Source organism: Pterocles gutturalis, unplaced genomic scaffold (assembly GCF_000699245.1).
Source record: "Pterocles gutturalis isolate BGI_N339 unplaced genomic scaffold, ASM69924v1 scaffold8172, whole genome shotgun sequence".
Classification (NCBI taxonomy): domain Eukaryota; kingdom Metazoa; phylum Chordata; class Aves; order Pterocliformes; family Pteroclidae; genus Pterocles; species Pterocles gutturalis.
Genome location: NW_010110178.1, coordinates 1 through 22,922, shown reverse-complemented (window position 1 = coordinate 22,922; position 22,922 = coordinate 1). Strand labels below are relative to the sequence as shown.

The 22,922-nt window shown below is 38.5% G+C and overlaps 1 protein-coding gene across 1 annotated transcript; it reads right to left on the bottom strand.

The window, feature by feature from the left end:
* Positions 1-286: 286 nt before the first annotated feature.
* TNFAIP8 (tumor necrosis factor, alpha-induced protein 8) lies at positions 287-21,044 on the bottom strand. Its single transcript, XM_010073238.1, has 2 exons — positions 21,020-21,044; positions 287-1,088 (listed from the first exon to the last, which is right to left on the bottom strand). Exon 2 carries the CDS (start codon positions 1,021-1,023, stop codon positions 523-525), a length of 501 nt encoding a protein of 166 aa, XP_010071540.1. The 5' UTR covers positions 1,024-1,088; positions 21,020-21,044; the 3' UTR covers positions 287-522.
* Positions 21,045-22,922: the final 1,878 nt, after the last annotated feature.

Genomic DNA, 22,922 nt, shown 5'->3' with positions numbered 1-22,922 from the left:
CATCACTGTTATTATAAAACTGAATGCTTCATAAGGGCAACACTAGGAAGGCTGTGATCTGTGCAGAGAGCATAAAAAACTATAAATGAATCAAATATATATATTTTGCAAATAAATCAAAGAAATTATAAAGTGTACCATCACCATGATAGTCTGTTACCATCAATACTGGACTTTAATAGTTTAGAAATAATTCTGTAAATCTATGATTGTCTGACAGCATATTTTGTTTTTTATATCTGTCTTGCAAGACTCTTACTCTACTTGGACCTTTCTGGTTTATTGTCTTTATCCAGCTGTTTCTGTAGGCAAAGCACAGTAAAAAAAGTCACATGCAGTCCTTCCAGATGGACTGTGAATAGTAACAGATAGCTCATAATAAAGAATCAATTTAATAAAGATATTTTTGAAATATTTGTCATAATGTAAAAAAAACCTTTTTACATCCTCCCTTATTCCTTCATAAATCAACAGTGTTCCATCTACAAGTAATGCATAGGCAGTCAACTTTAATACAAGTACTTATATGTTCCCCTCATCTAGCATTTTGTTGATACCATCACAAAGTTTCTGCAAATGGAGTTTATAAGGTCCAAAGGGATTGTACAAGGCAGCCAAAAATTCACAATCAGAGAAGTGATCAAACACATTGTTGACACGTCCATGTGACTTTGCAGTTAGGTGACGCTGAATGATTTCATGAAGTAGCTCTCTACAATCGTTTAACAGTTTAGACAAAAAATTCCTGTCAAAGGTATAATCCACCTGATGGAAACTGACCACAGTCTTAGCCAGCTGATGAACTTTCTTCTTGAATTTCTCCATCAGTGCTATTTCATCCTGATTAAATTGGTTGTTCCTGTAGAGAATTGCCAATTTGAGGACTATTTTAATGAGGTTTTTGATTATTTTCTCTGCTTCCTTTTTATTTTGTGTATATTCTTTTGTTACTCTGTAGAGCTCATCTAAAACATCACTGCTTGTATCATCGATCAAAGTAGTTGCTATTGATTTCGACACCATTTTTCCAAGGATCTTCTTCTGGGCCTGAATGGCCAGACTTTTGGAGTTGAAGACATCTGTGGCCACTGGGGGGAAAAAAAAGTATGCAGTCAATACTTCATAACAGACATACTACGGACAGTTGAGGAATATTTCCATGTCTCTCTGCATTCATGTTAGTCCTACTAACTGCCACAAAACTAATGCAAAGCTATGTATGTAGTTGCAGAAACCCCCATCTTCTCAATTCATAAAACTCTGTTGTCTTTAGGTTTACGTTCTTTTAGACTGTTTTACTTTTGAGAAAACATAAAATTAGATAGAATTTGCTCAAAAATGGTTTAAAATACCTCTCTATATATGGATTGATGGGATTTGAAATGGAGGCAATAAACCTGCCCTAGTTGATTAGATGAGTCATGTCTGATCTGATTCTCATATTCATACTGAAATCTGAAACCATGACTACCCCAATGTCATGACAATAAGCACTGCTACTCAATTAGAGATAGTAATTCAGTGAATTGACTATTGTAAAATTTTTTCCTGCTTGCCACTTTACATGACCAGTGAATTCAGACCCCCCCATATCTCTTATATTTTATATATATACATTTTATACATATATATAGACATATTTATCAAAATACAATACAAACACAAAAATCCTTTGACAGCAAACAATACTGAGATGCTCTGGATGCAATCTGAAGAAGTTTTCACAAGGAAAGCAAGTAAAGATTAACACTTCTACGTCCTATACTTAATGCAGAAATAGACAAAAATGTACAGTCTAGGGATTGCCATTAACACTTGCTACCATAACCTTATAAAGAAATCCTTCTGTGACCAAAAAAGTAGATCCTAGAACAGACTTCCACCTCCAAAACTGTGCTTGCTTGCACCAATATACTCAGTGACTGGCTTGTAATTTCTTTAAATACTTAAAAGACCCCAAATGTTCTTTCAGAAACTTGTTCTGTGAAATGTTACTGTTCATGTTCTGTTTCCAGTGTCAACTATTTACAGCACATTTCCTTTGCAGCACCTCCTCCACACAGAAATTCATATTTCCAGGTTGAACAGTCTGGGAGACAGCTGCCTCTATACTGCAGCTTGCCTGGAGTCTCCAACAGGCTGAAGGAAAGCTTCGTCTGCTTACATTTATTTCACACCTGGAAGGTTTGCTTTGCAAACACAGGGACTGGAAACATTTTTTTTATTTTAATGAAAACAAAAACTCTGCAGATGACAAACACTAAGTCACTGAATTTGGAAAAGGTTTCCTCTTAACTGTTTGTATTCGGGCAGCTGGGTGTGTTCAGATGCAGGGTGCCTCTGGGGTTCCAGCAAATAGAAGGAACTTGTCCTTCAGGACATTAGAGAGACACAAATCTGTATTTTTTCTTCAACAGTACCTTTGAGAAACTCAGTAACAAACTCCTTTCCTTGTCATATCCAAAACTTTCAAGCAGGTTTGTTTCTTAAGACTTTCAGTGCATACTTGGTTTTTTGGGTTTTTTTGTTTGGTTGGTTGATTTTTTGTTTTTTGTTGTTTTGTTTTTTTTTTTTAAGGATGAAGAGCACGTATTAAAAAGTCTTACTACATGAGGACACTCAAAAACCAAAGAACCGATTGTTAACTATCTTGGGCAAAGCACTCAAGATCATAAGACAAACACATTTCTCAACCACAAAGATACAGGAAGATGTTAAAGATGCTAAGCAGTCAATCTGAACTGAAAATATTTTATTAACTTTTTGTGTTTTTATATATAAAACTGCAACTGTTACTATTCAAATAAAACAGATCAAAGTAGTTCAAAGGGTGGTCAAATACTAGAACTCGAAGAGCCAAGGCTTTACAAAGCTCTGCAGATGAATGATAGCTTTTTTCCTCCAAAACAGTTATATCAATTGTTCTTTCATAACTTTAATTTCCTAAAGCCTTCCAATTTACTAATTGTTTATGATGTCTTCTTTTTGACACTCCACAAAGATATATAGATATTTGTACTAACAGCAGTTGCTGTTTCAAAGTATCTTCCATAAATTTGCAGAGAAGACCCCCCACAATACAATATATATGTATTTTAAAATGTTCTTTCCCAGGATGCTATAGGGATTCTTATGAAAGGCTAGCTCTATCACACAGAATGCTCCACTGTAATTGAACAGAAATCCATACAACCTGCCTCCAGCAAGTCACACAAACACTCAGGCATGGTTCTAACAATTTACACATAACGATCTGCAAAGTCTCCATTTCAAGAAACAGAAAACTTGGCGGTTTTCTAAAAATTTTACAGTTTAGAAAAAAACAACTTACATTACGTAATTCAACAATTGACAAAGTGGAGCTCGATGTGTAATTACCACTGCTAAGCAAAACAGGAATTGCACACTTACAAGAGGTGTTAAACTCTTAATGGCATTTCTCTAAAAACTGTCCAAGTTTTGGGACTACCCAGCATGGTCTGTTTTCTACATACTTTGCAATACAGCAGAAGTCACCTTCATTTTCCCTGTGTTATTATATGGGTTCTAATTTAATTGCTAAATACGTAAATTTCATACTTCAGTATTTCAGTCAATCCAAAATGGAACTTGCAAACTGTTTGTATTTTATAATCAGAATTTTTCCTCAGTGCTGGTGGCAGAAAGAACTAAAATGTATTTCACACATTGCTTAAATAAAACTGAGTTTAAGCAGTGAGATTACAGAGCTCCTTCAGACTGAACATACTTACTTCCTTAAAAAACAGTAAAATTATTACTTACTTGTTCATCAAATGGAATTGCAATTGTTAATGCTGACAGCAGAAAGAGAGGCAAAATACCCAAGATGAAGACTGCCCTGAGGCTTATTTATTCTGCTAAATCCAGCACACGCTTTATCATGCGCTTTGAAATGCTGTCAGAAGCTATCACAGAGTGAACATGGGTTTTTCCTCCTCACCATAACAGCAGCTCTTCTCAGTTACCTTTCCCTCCTGCCTGCAGTGCTTCATTTTGCTTTGGCACCTCAGAATGCAAAGTACATCGCAGTGGTTTCACTTCCTTCAAAAGAGAGCTGAAAGGAAATTGCACTGCTGAGCAAGCAGTGCAAACACCAGTAGCCGTTACTGCTAACTGACAACCGAACAATTAGCAGAAAGCGAGGGAGAAGAAAGGTCCTGTGACTCGAAAAGGCAGGGGATGCGTCAAGAAGAGGTTAAAACATTAACTCAGTATCTGCAAACGCAGATGCTCGCAGATGCTCGCGTACCTGGGAGATGCATGACTCACAGATCACAGAGTGCCAGTGAGAGGTGGCTGCAGGCTGCGTGCATCACCAGCCCCCCGTTCCCAATGCGAGGACAGCTGAGCATCCCCTTCCAAACATCTGACTACAATTTCAGATGAAAGCACCTAAAAATAAGCCTGTAAATCCACAATTAAGCAATTACTTAAAGCAGCCTCGTTTTCTTAAGGCTGATTCTATGCAGTCACCATTTAAGAGTGATTACAGTAGCTGGCCAAGATGCATAAATCTCTGACTACACCTATTGTATTGACAGGTTCCATCCTTGCACTTTAAACTGAAGTAGTGACATAGCTGTGGTAGCCTGCAGGTAGACCCAGAATTTGGGCAAGTAATCTCACTAAATTTAAGCATCTTGCAGAAAGTTTTTCCTCACAACTGCTCTATAAGCTCCTATTTCTTTCCTGGGCAGTTTTATAATTCACTTTTTCAAAGTGTATAATCAAAAAATATCCCTTTGAAATCAATGGGATGTCATTTTCAGTACAATCTATACAAATAAGCATGATGATGTTCAGTAGAGCTGCCTCTGCACACAAGAGAGCAGTCGAAGAGGAACTCCTGCGCTCATTACTTCAAAATTCACAGGATCTTAAGGATAACCGGGACACCTGCAAAGTCTTCTAATTTATAATTTAGAGGAACAAACAAGTTGGTAGAGACTGCCTCCTGTGAAATTTGGGAGCTTTTTAATTATGGAAATTCTTAATTTTCACAATCAACAGTATGTGTGTTTAACATTAGTATTTTGTGTGTTAAAGTCAATAAATATTGGACATGTATCATTCTGGATATGTTTTCCCAAAATATTTTACCTTACACATGTTTTCCTTAAAACTGTGCTGGAAGTGTAAACTTTCAGTGAAGATTTAGAATTGTGGGTTAATAAGCTCTCAGGAGACTAGTATAAAAGTACAAGAAGGCTACTACTTTACAGCTGCGATGTTGACTTTTCCCTGACATGGAAGTCAGTACACTTCCCTCCACACTGTGGCAAATGCCTATTACAAAATATCCTATTTCTCAACTCTATTTAAACAAAAAAAAAAAAAATAAAAAGGTATTTGGAAAAAAAATAGTTGAATCAGATTATTTCACTGCCTTAAATCAAGGCAGAATATTTTTTCCACAACAGTTGATAGTACATTCAACATCACTTGCAGTTGAGTGTATTCAATCTCATGTACATTGACAATGAATACTTGAGTCACTGAGTATTTTTAAGCTTGTAGTAATAAAGAAGGACCAGAAAAAAAGCATCCAGTAAAAGCTTACAGTGAACCATGTTAAATTCCATGGGCAAGTCAAGAGTTGAGCTTTTCTGACATGACTTTTATTTCTAGTGTACATACTCAGTATATTGCCACAACAGTCCCAGCGGAAGAGAAAATGTGACTGTGAAGCCATTAACAACTCTGCTTCTGCATGAGACCCAGTCTCATTTTAGCGATTGGCATACCACGTACTGCACTAGTACCTGGTTTGTGCAAGGTCCAAAAATGACACGGGGTTTTTGGGCAAAGCACGAAGAACACTTACCCAGGATTAGGAGGAAAGAGACAGCACTGACTGAGTGCCTCAGGCAGCATTTAAAAGACTGTGTCACATAGCTTTGAGAAATGTGGCAAGTGATTTCCTGACAGGCATCCTGTGGGACGAGTGTGTTTGATTCTCCACAGACTGCGCGTGAGAGCTACAGCTATGCTGTATGAGTTGCAGGTTCAGTCTGACTGCTGGCCTGACAGAGCATCATTTCCCTGGTGGGAGACAACTTGAAATCAAGCGGGATTGACAGCACTATGCTCTCCAAGTGTATATGACCCTGAGTCATACACCTCCAGAAGCATGAGATCACTTAGATATCAAGGGATAAAAAAAGTTACTCAATTTTTACTTTTTTTTTGGGGGGGGCCTTCTGCTTTCTGGGTCTTTACAGGGCTACACTTGTTTTCAGGAATGATAAAGGCCATGAACATTAAAAAAATAAATACACTGAGGCATATAAATATATGACTTCATGTATAAACATGTCTTCAATAAGGTAAAGCTCCAACAGTGATACACAGCAAGAGCTAACTACCATCGGTGAATGAACAAGTCCTGAAGTACAGAACAGGCAGAAATAGTCATAAACCTGTTACCAGGACTGTTACAATTTTCACAATGTACTTATTACGTGACAATAAGATTAAAAAATGAGTGGTAGGACACAGACTATGAATTCTTCAGATGTGAATAAGGTAAGCTGATTTTTCTGTCTGCCACCATGATTTATAGCTTCTTCTTAATAAACATCTGAGTGAGTGAGTCATGGTTTCAAAGAACGTTTTCTGATGCTGGATTTTTTTTTTATTTTTTTTTAAAACAGAAAAGTCAGTGTTTTGATTCCTGTCTAAGTGCTTCAAAGTTTCCTGGGTGAGAGGTGTGTTAAATTTAAACTTTTTAAAAGCACAGATGAAGTTCTTGCAATGTAGTAATCATCCAAAAACGCAGCAGTCCCCACATGGCCACTTCAGCATATTGGCTCTCTCTGCGTTCACAAGCGTTTGTTCACGTTGGCTTTTCAAAAGCTGATGAAAACTGAAGCTTCTACCAGACATGCAAGACCAGACAGTGCTCTGACAGCTTTCACTCTTCAACCTCAGACTCTGGGACTGCAACTTCCAAACTGGCTGATGGCAAGCGTGACAAAAGACAAGGGCAGCCACGGAGTTTACTGTGAAAAGGACTGGAACAGGACAGATGGCTTGGGCAAGCACCATCAGGCAGTGGAAAACCCAGAAGGTAAATGGCTAAGCGCAGAAGGAGGAAAAAAAAAAAAAAAAACAAACAAGGGCCCTATACAGTACTTATTTCTTCCACATATGTCTTTACTTTTTTGATGCAGGTACACAAGGTCCTTATTTGAAAAGTAAATATTTTGTTTGGCACCGTGGTTTTAAAAAGGGAGATTTATATATGAATATCAGTTTTCACTAGAAAACAGTTTAAACTAAAATTTTAAATGCATACAAAGCATTTGTTCATAAATGTAAGTAACCTTTGCCTACAGTTGCTTTAATAGGTACAGTAAATTGTACTAAATTCTCACTCACCATAATTTTTACCAACTGAGCATACTATGAGAATGTTAATTAGTCAAGCAATGTGTACTAATTTTAACATTCACACTGGAAGACCTTCAAAAGAAAAAATATCCAATCTGACGCCAAGCCTAATGCACAGCAAATATTGCATGAACAGGCTTACTGGATTTGGAAGTCAGCTCTGAGGCTTCAAGGCACTCTGAAGCAACAGTTAATCAAGCAGTTTTGGAAAAAAAATATGGCTAATCAAGCATTTTTTGAAATATACAGATGTTTAATCTGTATACTCATATTGAAAGTGGGCATACATTCATCAGTGGGAACACAAGAAAGATAAAAGAAAAGCTAGTAACACCATTGGGAACACATTTTTTTTTTACTCAATAAAGTGTTGAAGAAGTCATTGATCATAGCTTTACAAAATGCATATGATATTGCTATATGCTTCCTGATTTTGCTCTTTAATTCTAGCCTTAGTGTATTAAAATGTCCCAAATTTGACCAACAGCAAAAGATGACCCACTTTCTAGCTGAAAAACCAAAAAACAAACCATGAAAAACAGAAAACAAGATACTTTTTTTGATCAAGAGGTGAGGAGAATCTCCAGAAAAAGTACCTGGAGGTTAAGGCTGGGTAGTGCGGCAAGGAAAGATGCTATTTCCAACAGCAATGTTAGTGCAGAGTTTTGCAGTCCCATGAGACAGCAGTCTGTGCCAACAAGCTATTCTGGTTTTACATGCCTGTGCTTCCCACAGCCACCATGTGCATCACATGATACATATATACTGTAGCTGATTTAGAAATTTTTAAAAGCCTTCTTAAAAGCCCTTTTTCCTAGAGCCTCTGCATGTATTTTAATTAACAGTGCAGCTTTAATAAGAAAAAAAAAATCAGATTAACTTCTGATGACTGCTCTTAGAAAAAACTTTTCAAATATGTTGCATATTAAACAGAGAAAATTACAGTCATACAGAGTAGGGTCATGAACTTAATCTGGTATTTCACTCCTTTGCCACCATTTGTTATCCTTGCTGGAATGCAGCAGCAGGTGCTGTGGTACTAAAAGTGCAGCCTGTGTATTTCAGCTGTCGGCCATTTCAGGGCTACATCAAGTTCCTCTGTATCTACCAGGTGTCCATGCACACTCAACAGTAATACTACACAAATCTTTTCATAGGAAATAAAGTGTATGTTAGGTCATTCCTTCTGACCAAGCAAATCCAAAGAAGGTACTGTATTTTTTTTTTTCCCATCTTTAGAAATAGGTACCAGAGTGCAGCAAGGCAACAGTGCCAGTCTCCCTAACCCAAGTGGCACTTCCAATAAAATAATCTAGCCATTTTAATTGAATGTTTTACTAAAACTTAAAGTTTAAAAAGAGGTATCTAATTGCTCTTACAACCATTCTGGCAAAAGGAATGGCTAAAAAAAAAACCTTAGCCGTAGGCATAGGACCTAGAGTATAAGAGAAGAGCTTTTGTCTTGAATACAGAAGGAGAAGCACTGAGACCAGCAGCCCTGGGGAACTCTGAATGCACCGGAGGACTTAAATTTGACATGGAGGCAGCAGAGGAAGTTAAGAGAAGGTTTAAGATATGTGCGGCACAAATACGATAAACTGGTAGGTTGAGACAAGATGACAATCTGCCATGAGAGCAACAGGGAAGTCAATTACAAGGACAAGGTAGCAACCTCTCTGTCAAGATGCAAAGGGCATATATTTTGAATAGCATGTAAAGAAAGCCACAGCAGACACTTAATGGAGTTCAAATGACAGAAGGGTTTGAGTGATCTTACAATGGCTTTGAAAGTAGTTAATAATGTTTTTCCTGTATTTCTAGTTCTGGTTCTCTGTTCTTCTCAATGTCAATCTAAACGCCACCCTGTCTGTTTCTTGCAGGCAGGACAGGAGTCCCTTGATATCTCTCTTTTAGTGTAGTGTTGAAAGAAGGCTGGATTACTAGCTTGCACTTTGTTCATGTATATTACTCTTGTATCTTCCACCAGTTGCCCTGAGAAACTAAATGACACCTGCCCCCCACATACATTATTTGATTTCTCTCTTCTCCTTTCTAAAGAAACTTCTGAGGCTCTGAAGATTGACACAGCTACAGGCCAGACTCTTGTTTCAATAACAATGTTGAAATGGAGATTATAAAATGCAGGAAAATATGCCATCTCAGAATTTTACTTACCAAATACTGGCTGTTCTTTTTAGGCCTGGGACACTAGTGACACCCTTCATCTCTTTTCCAGTTTTAAATTTTTCACTACCTGTTTTCCTGTTTAATAGCACGAAGGACAAGTTTTCTGGCATTAAATGCATGGCTGTACATAGAATATATGCTTTGTCTACTGTTCTGCACCAATTATTCATGATACCTGTGATTCTGGAGGACTACACTTGGTGGCTGTAGTGGTCTTTTCCGTTGCCACTGCTAACAGGTGTTTCCCTTACTTTCCTCTTCCAGAAAGAGCAAAATAAACCAACCCCTCAGTTTTAGTTTTTCTCCCAATACTCAGTAGACACAGCCTCTACACTCTGTATCCATATTACAACTACCGAGACTCTCATCCAGACTTCCAGACATGAAATCAATGGTAGACAGTGTTTTCTCTTCATTCCCTTGCTGCCTTGCTGTCAGTTCAGAACTGACTCCCCAAGACCCAAATACACAGTCTATCTTTTGGAGGTTTTGCTTTGACTCCTATTTGTTCCACTGGTGTTTGCCTCATTCCTGGTATCTCCAATTCAAAGCCAATGCTAAAAACAGCTGAAAAAGCATGCAAAGGATTTCTATACATAACACTTACTGGGGGAAAAAAAAAACCAAAATCAAACACCTTTAAAATCTTTGACTTAACAGCACCTGAACTCTCAAGCATAAATTCAGACTGTCAAAACACAGGTCCACCTCCCCATGTATCTTAAAAGTTTGGTTTTGCTTTCATTGATGTCATTAAATGCTAGTAGAATATAAAGCATAAGACGAAAAATTAGGTCTTTAGTACTGTTAGCAACCTGTTTTTCTGAAAATTAAATCTTCTGGTTAAACATCATGTGTGGTTCTTTTATGTCAGGAAGTAGTATCATTTGGAGAGAGAACTTTGATACCTAGCAAAGCACTAGCAATCCTGTTTATTTTTAAATATTGCAGATATTTTTACTGACTAAAACTAGACAGTCTTCAGAGGTCCCTTTCAGCCTCAGTTGTTCTGCGATTCTGTAAAACCTGCATCTGTTTTGTAGTTCACTCCTCAGGGCAAGGCGTAGAAGATTGAGTGCATTGTTTTTTACAGCTGTTGACTACTGAAGAATTTAAAAGTCCAGCTTCTTCACTTTACAGAGGCATCAAATGCTATGTTGGTGTAGGCAATAAGCAGCACTGATCTGCTATGAAGGAATATCCACTGTCAGGAAAGATTGTTGTAGCTTGAGACTTTCAGGATTATTACCCAAAAAGTACGAAGGAAGGAATGCAAATTTGAACCCAGAGAAGGAAATACCTCAAGTGGTGAAAATAAAACACCATCAATCTAAATTTCAAATTAGTTAGCTTACATTTTTGCACTGAAATAAATATGCCAACAGTTTCTCTTCACCTCATACTGCTGCCCTCTCCTCCCATGCTGCATGGCACTACGTAACAAGCCAACATCTAAAGCCACCACAATTCACATCTCTCTCAATTGACTATAAGACCAACTGTTTGTTGCAAAGAAAGATTAGTTTAAATATACAACCAGGACAGTGATGTCTTGCATCACAGATTTCTAAATCTCTCATCTCCAACATTGAGGACAAGGTTGTAAACTTGGTGAAGACATCTTATCACAGATACAGACACAAGAGCTAAACTTTATTTCTACCCCTTCCTGAAGTATCCACTATTCCTGTTCACAGTTGCGCAAAGTTATGATTCATTGTTTCAAGTTCTTTGATACTTTCTGAAGTAAAGTCTTAGTCACTATTTCTTAGTGAATATTTTTAATATAAATGTTTTTAAGTGAACAGAAAGATTCATTAATTTTTTCTTTTGCAAGCAGGAAAAAATAGCCCTTGGAAGCAGTAGCTGAAATATTCACCATTTACTTGCTTTTGTTAATATTAAACCAAAATTTTCTTCCTTCTATAAATAAAGTGATCTTTGTAGAATAGTTTGTTAAATAAGATATAGTAAAAGCAAAAAAAGATCTCATGAATGCTGAAAGTTTTAAAAAAATTAAATTTCTGCATTTTTCCTACACACCTCAATTAAGTGGAAGCTTGTCTGTGCATGCACTGATTCAGTGGTTTATGAATTCCTTTATGAAGTGAAATGTAAACATTTTGGGATCAAGACTTGACGGTATCATCACGTTCTTACAGGTCCACTGAAATCACAGGTCAGCTACCACTGTCTTAGAGAAACCTGCAAGTACTGACCTTCACAGAGACGTAAAATACATCTCAGAATGTGCCTCTGGATTTCAAATTACAAACCTTTCAGGAATAAATGCTCTCAAATATATGAAATGCTAACTCCCACTTTACTGCACTTTATTCTCATTACTGTAAACTGCTAGCAGGAACAGGACTCTTTATAGACACCCCAATATTTGTATGTTTTATGTCAAACTGAAATGTAGGTTTCCCCTATTGCTATGCAAAACAGACTCGCTGATCTTCTGTTACTAATCTGTATAGTTACAGGTATCAATACTGAATTCAGCAAAAGGTAGGAAAAATAAATTATTCACTTGTATATTCAATCCTCTACATTGCTTCTGCTGATCAGATCTGTGGTAAAGATTTTGGATCCCAAGTTCCCCAGACAGAATCTGCCACACCATGCAGAGGCATGGGCTCTCTACTTCTCATCACTAGCCAGTCAAGCACTGGAAATGAAACACAAAACAGAACTGTGACAGGGAATCAACTGATGAAACTGAATCCAACCAAACCCCAGCCCAGGCAGGGAATCTTACAAAGAAAAATAAAATCTATGAGAAAACATGCCTGTCCTGGGTTAAGCTGAGACAGAGTTAACTTTCTTCATAATAGCTAGCAAGAGGCTGTGTTTTGGATTTGTGCTTAGAAGAAAGCTGATTAAAAGTGATGTTTACACCGCTGCCAAGGTCTTTCAGCTTTTCTGGCTGTCCTCAAACAGGAGATGCTGGGAGGGAGCACAGCCCCAGTTACTAGCCTAGGATTTGATCTTAGGTACAGGATTGAGACCCAGAGTGGCCAATAATCTATTCCATAACTTACACATCATGCCCAGTAGACAGGTGAGGACCCTTCAGAAGATCGGCCCTTTTTGTTCTGGGTGCCCTTTTGTTTCAGGTCATCTCGCTGCAGGTGGTCCTTCTCCCAAGGCCTTCTCTCCCTGCCCCACTGGCTCTCGGTCTGGGACGCTTGGACTCTTATCTCCGTTCCATGAATGCAGTTTTTGCTCTCTCCCTGCTCCGGGATCGTTGGCCAGGAACAGGTTGAGCCTTGGTCATCGGGTGGGGGGGCAGTATCACTGTGTATCACTCACTTGTATGTTTGTATATAGTATTATTTTCAATATTATTGTAGTTTAGTTATTAAATTACTCTTAACTCAACCCATGAGTCCTTTTTTCCATTTACCCCTTTAATTCTCTCCCCTATCCTCAGGGGGGGACACAAGGACGGGACGCCACAGGACGGGGACTGACTGAACGGGTGTGTGGGCTGTCCACCAGGCAAGGGCAAACCCATCACAATCCCAAAAGGCCAAATGTAGAATGACACTCTCCAAGGACAGGTTTCCCAGTTTCTCCTCCTTGCCTAAAACAAGACTGTGCCCAACTGACAGCAGGTTTAAGGCTTGTGCTTTTGCTGATATTACAGTTAAAAGAACCAAGTTGCTGGTAGTTGCATTTGCATCACTAATTTGACAGTGTATCCTGCTCAGTAGTCATGATGGAGATGTGTCCACAAAAGAAAAAGTGTACACCTACCACGAAAAAAAACCAAGTAACTCGGCAAATCTACTGATGCAGACAGAGAAAACATGAAAATCTAACTTCCAGATTTCCCACAGGACAAAACAGTGTTTATGCCAATATATATGACTACAGTTCACATTGATGCTATTTATTAATGCAGGAACAGTCAGTTTAAACACTCAAATTTCTTACAAAGTCATATACAGCAACCGTTACTACTAACAGTACTACTGATGGATACTGCTGAACTACCCAATAAGCAAACATGAAAAATCAATCCATAAACATGAGAAAAGACATTTTGGCTTTAAAACCATTATGAAATAGATGAAGCTATTTTTAGCATACTACTTCTTCTATTGAGTGTGATGTATGGAAAAAGAAAAACAGAAGTTGTTTCATAAAGTAGCATAAAAATTAGTAGCTCTTTCACACCTCTGTGAAATACTCCCCTTTTACCATATTTTCTAATCTAGTTGTAACAAAAATATCAGTCCAGAAGGTTGAAATAACACCTTAAATATAGTTTTAATTTGCTTTATTTATTACCTAAATGTGTTTACAGAGACTCTAAATGTCTGAGGAGAGAGGGGGGAGGGGAAGCAATTTGCTTCTCAAAAAGCGATATTTAAGAACCCTTATGAAACTGTCACATTTAACACCAGATTTGGCCAAATCTTAAATCATTACTGATTAAAGGAATGATGCGTGCTTCTGAATAAAAATTACAAATTATAATTAGTAATTGAGTGTTAGATTTACCTTATGTTATCCCTGGCACATGTATTACAAAATACTCAGAAGCCATTCATTTAGCCTGTTGGTATACTTGGAAGTAATACTGATAAAGAATACAACCTCTTTGAATGTAGGTGCAAGGCCCTTCCCTTATCCAGATACTTCTTTTGATTCTCCAGGGATTCACTAACTTTTGCTTCCTGATCTCTGTCTCATTTATAATAGCACATAGTTTGCAAATTCCTCAAAGAAATAACCCAAGGGTGTAACAACTACTATAATATAGCAAAGGCTGTCATCAGCAGATAAATGGAAGAAGAAGGGGAAACTAAGTCTTTAGTAAATCAATCAATCCTGTAAGATGGAAAAAAACGTTAGAATTTGAAAACAAAGTACTGTCTTCCCATATGTGGAGTACTGTGTCCTGTTTTGGGCTCCCCAGTATCTCTCCAAAACAGGAGCTGACAAATTTAAGCAAGTCCAGCAGAGAGGCATCAAGATGGTTTAGGAGTTCAAGAGCATGATACAGAGGACAGGCTGAGAGCACTAGGTTTGTTCACCCTGAAAACCAATAGCAGACCTAATAAATATATCTAACTTGTTACTGAATAGTTACAGAGAAGACAGAGACAGGCTATTTTTGAGAATGCAACAGACACAAGCAGCAGCAAGGGGAATTCTCATAAGGAATTACCACCTCCATAGCAAGGCTGGTGAAATACTGGAATATATTGCTAGACAAGTTGTGGGACCATTGGTCTTGAAGATATAGTCAACTTGACTGGAAAAAGCCTAAGCAACCTTATCTAACTCTGAATTTGGATCTAACTTCAAAGCTGGCTCTGCCTTGAGTGGAAGGTTGTGCTTGATGACCTCCAAAAGTTCCCTGCAGCCTCAATTAACCCATGGTTCTCTCTGCTGACCAGAAAACTCAAGGGACTGTATCTTATTTGAAATTAAACATGTGAGTCTTGCAGTTGGCTATGAATTAAAAGATTTGATTGCATAAGTATAATTATATTAGTGGAATTTTCTCAAAGCAATCTAGCATTCAACCCAACGATTGCAGCTAAATTATTAACCTGTTAAGAGCTTCAGTGACTCTCTAAAGTAACCTGCCAGCTACAGCTAGTGCTTATCCCATGGCCTCTGCTCAAGTTACCACTTAGCTTCCTCATTTGCTCCAACTGCACAAGGAAGAGATTGCTAAACACATGGGGTATGAAGTGTTCTACAGAAGACAACTACTCCATATGGACTTCGAAACGTGGTATACAACAAAAAATACCAGTTCAACCCATTCAGTTCTGAGCCTGTAGAAGAAGCAGTGGCCACATAATCCATTCACAAATAGGTTACCTTAAAGGTTACTCTGATTTGGCCAGGAAAATAAAACCAACCATTCCTTCAATTTTTAAGGGGAGAGAGGCAGAGCTGCTTCCAGAGTCTTATTGTTTAAGAGCCTTGTCAGTGCTCTTACTGACAGATTCAAGTGCCCACATCTAGATAGAGCTGCAGCATCTGTACTACAAACCATGGCAGTTGTATTCCTGTCCTCAAATCCCTTTATCTGTTTCCTGTATTTTGCTTCATTAAACATACAATCCTCCAAACAACATTAAAAAACTCTAGCAGCTCTGACTTGGTTGTGTACCATGGTCTTATTTCCTCCAAATTTCCCATTGCTCCTTCTTCATTAAGGTGTTAGCTTCTTGCTTTTCTTTCCACCCTCACTATTTGCACCTCTGGGAATGCTTTCCCCCGTATATGTGATATAGTATTACAGTGTCCAGTTAGTAATCATTCTTTGTTTCTAATTTCTCATAAACTTGCTTCCTTGTTTCCTTCTTTCCTGTACTAAAATTATATATTTTGCCTTTAGCTTCCTATTACTCTTGAATTTTAATAATCTATGGAAGGGATTACACGGCTCTCCTTTATAGAGCTGCATACATGCTATCTATGACCCCAGTAATCTTTTCTCTTCATGAGCAGTAGGGAAGTTATCTGTGGAATGAAAAAATCCTCTAATTGATTAAGCTACATCTCTGACACATCCACTGGGGCCAGATTCTTCCTGCTCCTGAACTGAACTTTTCAGACTACTCTCAACAAAAAGCCTGTTTCACTGTCCTTCATATTTTGCAGAGATTGTTGTTTTGATAAGGGAGGGTAGGCAAAGAGCAGGTGAATAAAAGAAGCCCACATTCTGCAGTCTTCGGGATGAGAGCAGAAGGTGGGTTTAGTATGTGGGGTAAGTACTAATTCTCTGTGCTGCCTCCCTGTGACTTCGTAAGGAAAAATGAGCACCACAAAAGAGAAGGGGACAACCTCTTAACTTTGGCAGCTGTCAAAGCTACCACAGCTCACACAAACCATTCAGACTTCAGTCCAAAAGTGGACACTGAGACGTCCCGTTTCTGTTTAATCTTATATTTTTCATACAGTTAATTCTAATTATGACTGAAAAGAGTCTGTAACTTCAAACGTTAACATTAAATGGGACTGTCATCACCTCGTACATGCTGCATTTTTGTATGGATAACGCTCTGCTTGCACAGTTTGGACCGCCCTGTTCACTGTCATGAAAGCATAAAAGGTTCTAACAAATGGTGGTTTTGGAGATAGTGGGATGTGGAATCATACAATACAGACTCATCAATGTTTTTAGATAGAATAAGTGGCCTGGAGGAGCACAAGAGCAGACAATTTCTTATCTAAATGAACACGATTCTACCCTGAAAAACTTTCACACGATGAAAGGTGACTGCAAAATGTCAAAGCAAATCCATGACTACTTACAAGGGGGAGTACTGACTTCTCAAAGCAGTGAGTGCTCTATGATTTTATAACTCCCGTGTCTCTGTTCTGAGCTCTAAAAGGAACAAAACAGGTGACCTCATTCCTCAGTAATCTAATTTGGATTAAAAAAAAATGCTAATTGTATCTAAAAAATCTCTGAGAACTTGTAGGAATGCAGAGATCTTTCTCCCGTGAAATATGGTACTTTAAATACAATAAAGGCTCAATGCAGGCTCTCACTGCTTCTGAGTTTGTAATACAATAGCCATCGTTTCACAGGCTATGTATTACATTCAGTCTGGTATCTGTTATTATTTCACTTTTCCTTTGAGACACTAGATTTCTCTCCTGTTGATTTCTAAATATACAACATAACACCTCTAGAAAAAAAGCTGAAGTTTTCTGAAGCTTTATGTAAATTACTATTTTTCTTCTATTGAAGAAATACTATGTAAGGAAACAATTAACACCGCAGTAATTCTAACTGGTATTGGCATGTATTTAAAAAGGTATATTCATGGTACATATTTTTAATATGACAGCATTAAGAATGTTTCCTTCAGATTGTAGAAAGGGATTAAGTCAAAAACCACTTGAAACCATTTGTTTCCTTCCTTGGTACATTACATGCCACCATGCAACACCAGATTGAAATTACGCTGTGTGGTTAAATTCTATAGTCTTTTTCTTGACTTTACCATGCTCTTTAGAATCATAGGATCATGAAGTGGTCTGGGTTGGAAAGGACCTTAAAGACCATCTAGTTTCAACCCCCCTGCTGTGGGCAGGGTTGCCAACCACTAGAGCAGCCTGCCCAGGGCCCCATCTAGCCTGGCCTTGAATGCCTCCAGGGATGGGACATCCACACCTTCTCTGGGCAACTTCTCTTTGTTTCATCCAGGGCAAAAATAACTACAAGAAAATGTGCCAAGGTTATTTATATCATCACAGTTGCTGGAATCTCCACATGCGATACAGATTGATGCCACACACACACCAACACACACGCATGCACACACAGATACTTACCACAGCACTGTGGTACACACAATGAATACAAACAATGTTCTAATGTTACTAAGCAATATGACAGGAGAAAAAAAAACTGTTTAATGTTAGCATTCTAATAGAGACTATGCAGAGATCAAAGGCAGAAGCTGAAAAGCCCAGATACTCTCTGCATACCCCAGATCCACCAATTAGTACAAAATACAGAGAAGTAATAATTGTCTTCTAGCAATCCCTTTTTACTCCCAGTTCCTGCTAAAAAAGTAAGATTTGACTTGAGGTCAAAGACTATACCTTTATTCAATTAATTATAAAAAAGAAAATCTTTAGGAGTTCACCATTCAAAATTCACCTTGATTTTGAATTTCACTGTAACAATGGGTATAGTTCATTTTTGCAGTAGTTAAACCTATGGTCTTTGATCTTGTTACGCAGATTTTAAAAAATAATACACATCAACTCATTACATCCACTTTTACAGACATCTCAATATTCTCCAAATACTGCAATTCACTTGTATAAAATAACTGGAAGTGAAGTATTGCTCACTTCAGCACCAGATCATTGTCAGAACATCCACGATGTTCAAGGCTACTACTGTGCCATCAACTGTCCTTTCATTGTGGCTGATCCTCCAACACATGGTCAGAGTCATCATGCCTGGAAGCTGCAACTGAACTTCTGACCTCCTAAGATATCACTTCACTAGCTCCTGGCCACTGGTGCCTCCCTGACCACCTGAGCATCTCTGCTTTAAGGAAAATAGGAAATTCTGCCTTTTCTTACAAACAACATCAAAATAAGATTTTTTCCTGTAGCTTTCTCCTCTCACTTTTTAGCATATAGCAGATTAGCCACTATGTTTTCATTACAGAATTTAGCAAAATAATTATTTTATAATTGTCCAAATGTACCTTCCACCCCTTCCATTATCACAGAGCTTTACCTACTAATTCCCTGGCTGGGCCTCATAATTTGTGGGTAAATCAGAGAGGGATGTTCAGTCTTGCACCTAAAGGAAAAAATCAACCATGCCACTTTGGTAAACCACTTAAAACATTATATACCCTCAGTGTCAAAAGCCTGAGCCCCAAATTCAGTTTGAATTTGTCAAGCATTGATTTTCTTTACGCAAAAAGCAGTTTCTTGATAAAACAGAGCTAGTTAGTTGAAAAACTCTGAATGCCTATTTTGTGCCCCGTACATTGCACCACTCCAAATCCCCAGGTATTTGGCTGTATTTTTCAGTACTTTGATCGGTGATCTTCCATGCCCTGTACAATCAGACTAGGTAAAGTAGTGTAACAGCTGCAGTTCTTCATATTTATCTGTATTCACATACACACTAACCCCTCTTTTCTCACGCATATTTTAAATTATTGCTTTACAGATGGGAATATATTATCAGGAATACATCTACAGACCGACTGAAAAACCCTCTCAATGATATCTGTACTCATCTTCCCACAATGGCTATTGTTTTTATTTTCTATTCTAACCGTTGATCGCAGGACAGCAAACCCCAAATATTTTCCCAGCTAAAAATAACTAACCAAAAAGCTACCCTTTCTTTCCTGTCTCAGCCACCTGCTGCAAATTCTTTTTTCAGCATGAAGATCCTGGCATCTCAAATTGTTTCAAAAGAAGTGCACCAAAAGACAAAAATATTTTCAGAGGATTTTAAGAATCTGAGTCATCTAAAGAGGTAAGAGTTTTCTTTAAACAAGAAAATTTACATTTCAAATATAGCTAACTTGGTAAAATTGTCTGGAGCTTCCTGCATGTAAACCAGAGGATCTTTCATGCCATGGCATGCATGCTGATCTCTCTTGCTGTAAAACTGAGGGAGAATGCTCACATTCTTATTCAAATATTCTCTTTTTCAAACAGTTTCTACAGAGAAATATTTTTTTCAGTTCTGCTTTTCAATAAATCTGTCCAATAGAATCTTCTTGGGAAAAAAAGCTGCCTGTGAGTTCATCTCTTCATTCGACAAGAAGAAAAAAGAAAACAGACAGCATTGTTGTAATTCTTATCAAAACACAGGCTATTGTGCTTCATTACTAAAACCAGGTTCTATCAGCATTATAAGCATTAAGTTTGATTCAGTCCAAGCTAACATTTCTACAAGTCAACAAAATATTCTTTGACGCAAGTAAGCAGATACAGGTCCCTGGCAATGTTATTCTCCAACTGGGGGAAGTTGTACAGAGTGTGAGGGGAAAACCATCTGAAATATTCTGAAAATTTCTTGTTTTCACCAAATACAAAAAGCTTAGGTTGCCTTACTGCTTCCTTATCTGTTGGGTTTTTCAAAGTATTTTTCTGAGCCATACTGGGTCTCTGTAAGTTTGAGGCTCCCTAAGGACTATTCGTAACCATAAAACATCAATTCTGTTCTAAGAAATCCAGTGTATAACCCCACCACTGCCTTGTTCCCTCTTCTGTATAAATGCTCTTTTGTATATAGGCACTTTCAGGAAATTGCCCTCCTCCTCCCGCGCTTGCTCCCTACTGTCCTACTCTGGCTCACACCCCCTCCCAATCAACACTAGTGAATAATTGTATTTTTGCTGGCGTACTTCCAGCTCCTCCACACGTTCCACTCTAAAGGCAGTAAATGAAACCCTGTAGCTTTAGCACACTCCCCTCAGCTGTAACACATGCACACGCGTGCACACACGCGCATGCATGCACACTCATTCGGACAGGGAAGTAAGCGGCATCAAGCTTATTCCCAAAATAATGACCTTTCACTTCTCCCCCATGCAGCTTCCTCTTTTGCTGAAAAAATACAGCACTTCCAATTAAAAAAAAATCTTCCTCTTTCGATATGCTACGAGTAGTGTTTCAATACACTATTTATTCCACTTACCAGTATTCTGCATGCAAGTAAATTACCATTACCAAGACAGACAGATATCCCTGGGTGCCAAGACTTCAGTAATTTCTTATCCATCAAAATCGGCAAGACTTGGGATGATTTTGCTAAGGCATTTTTCCCCTCCCCTTTGAATATCCAAAAACTAAAGTGAGGAGAAACTCTCCACACTCACAAAAGTGGCACCGGCAACATAAGCATGCACATTTCCTCTCCTGTGAAAATAATTAAAAACCGTACCTTCCTTGGGTTCATCAGCCTCCGAACTCATGGTGTCAGCGCAAGGCACTGGGGACCAGTCACAGCTGACGTGCGCACTGAGAAGCAGCCGCAAGTCAACTTCTCAAAAAAAAAAAAAAAAAAAAAAGAGAGAGAGGGTTGGGATTTTAAGGAGAAAAGTCTGTGAATGCAGCAAATCACAGCTAAGCTACTTGAAAAGAATCCCGCCCCTTTCTCAGCTGCACACTAGCGACTGTCTGGTAAACTAGCACCTTCACAGAAACTCTCATTTTACTTGCCAGCAGTCGCCGTTTATGCATTTTATTCTCCGCAGTCTGTAGGAAGGGTGGAGTTTCACTTGTTGCAGCTTGCCAAGGTGGTATGAGAAAGCAGGCAAGGAAGACCAAAAAAGCCCTGAGCATGGAGCAGTGTCTGATTGTGGTAACTGACAATCAAGATTGGGGCTCTCTTAACTTGCAGGAAAATCTGATTTAAAACAATTATTTTTTAAGCCTGAATTGTACATTTCAACACTGGTTACTATCTGGAATTAGTTCTGTAGCCTCCATAATTACACTGACTAATCCAGTATGACTAAATACATGCTTAAAGATGAGAAACAGCAGCTTTCTTTCAGGTAGTTTAAGCTAAGTAATTGTTTCTTCTTCCACTTAAGCTCAGTGCATGGTTCCACCTACCCTGAAAGGAGCAATTCACCTTCCCTTCTTGGAAAAACGATCTCATTTCTTTGTGCTACAGATCCCCCTGCATCCTAGCAAAGATCATAATTTCTAACTATTACACAATATTGTTTTCAGCACAGCAAGACAACAGGGGTCTTTTGCAGCCTCCCCCCTCCTCCAACTCGCTATGCATCATATATGAGTTTGGAACAGAATCAGGGGGAATTACTTGGAAGCCTATTTTCCGATTGGCACAGCCTCCAGTAAAATCACAGCCAGAAGGAACTATCTTTTCCTACTTATTCATTTAATGTATTTTTAGTACAGTGAACAGGACAAAACCTCAGTGGAAACGTGACTGCTCAGACAAGTCACGTCTGTGAGAGTGATCTCACAAAAGGAGAGGCGTGATCTCTCAGGAGAAGTCCTGATGGTGCTGCCAGCCCCAACATGCAACCAAATTCCCTCCTGCCTCCCTCTCAGAGGGTTAAACATGTGTGCCTGAAAGGTTGTCAGGGTCTTCATGGAAGTAACAGGTATTGGGTGAGTCACCGGAGTCAAACAGAAATAAGTGTATTTCAAGATGAAGTCAGAAAGTGCCAGAAGACAGAAAGAAAGAAGTCAGCTGCACAAAATTGCAGCACATAGGAAAAAAAAAAAAAAAAAACCCCAAGCATTTCAGATTGTAACATACAGCTGTATTCATTAAAGTTTACAGGAAACCTGTAAGGAGGTAGGATGGTCTTGTAAGTAAAAGGTACAGAGTCAGAAAGGGTGGTATGAATTCTTCAGCCACGGCAAAGTTGCTTGGTGGACCAGAACAAATAATAATTCAGAATGTGAGCAACCTTTCATTGAATCATTAAGGTTGCAAAAGACCTCAAGGATCATCAAGTCCAACTGTCAACCCAACACCACCTAACTCACTAAACCATGTCCCTAAGCACCACATCTACACGTTTCTTGAACACCTCCAGGGATGGTGACTCCACCACTTCCCTGGGCAGCCTGTTCCAATGCCTGATCACTCTTTCAGGGAAGAAATTTTTTCTAATATCCAGCCTAAACCTTCCCTGGTGCAACTTGAGGCCATTTCCTCTTGTCCTATCACTTGTTACTTTAGAGAAGAGGCCAGCACCCACCTCACTACAGCCTCCTTTCAGGTAGTTGTAGAGAGTGATAAGGTCTCCTCTCAGCCTCCTCTTACTAGAGTAAACAACCCCAGCTCCCTCAGCTGCTCC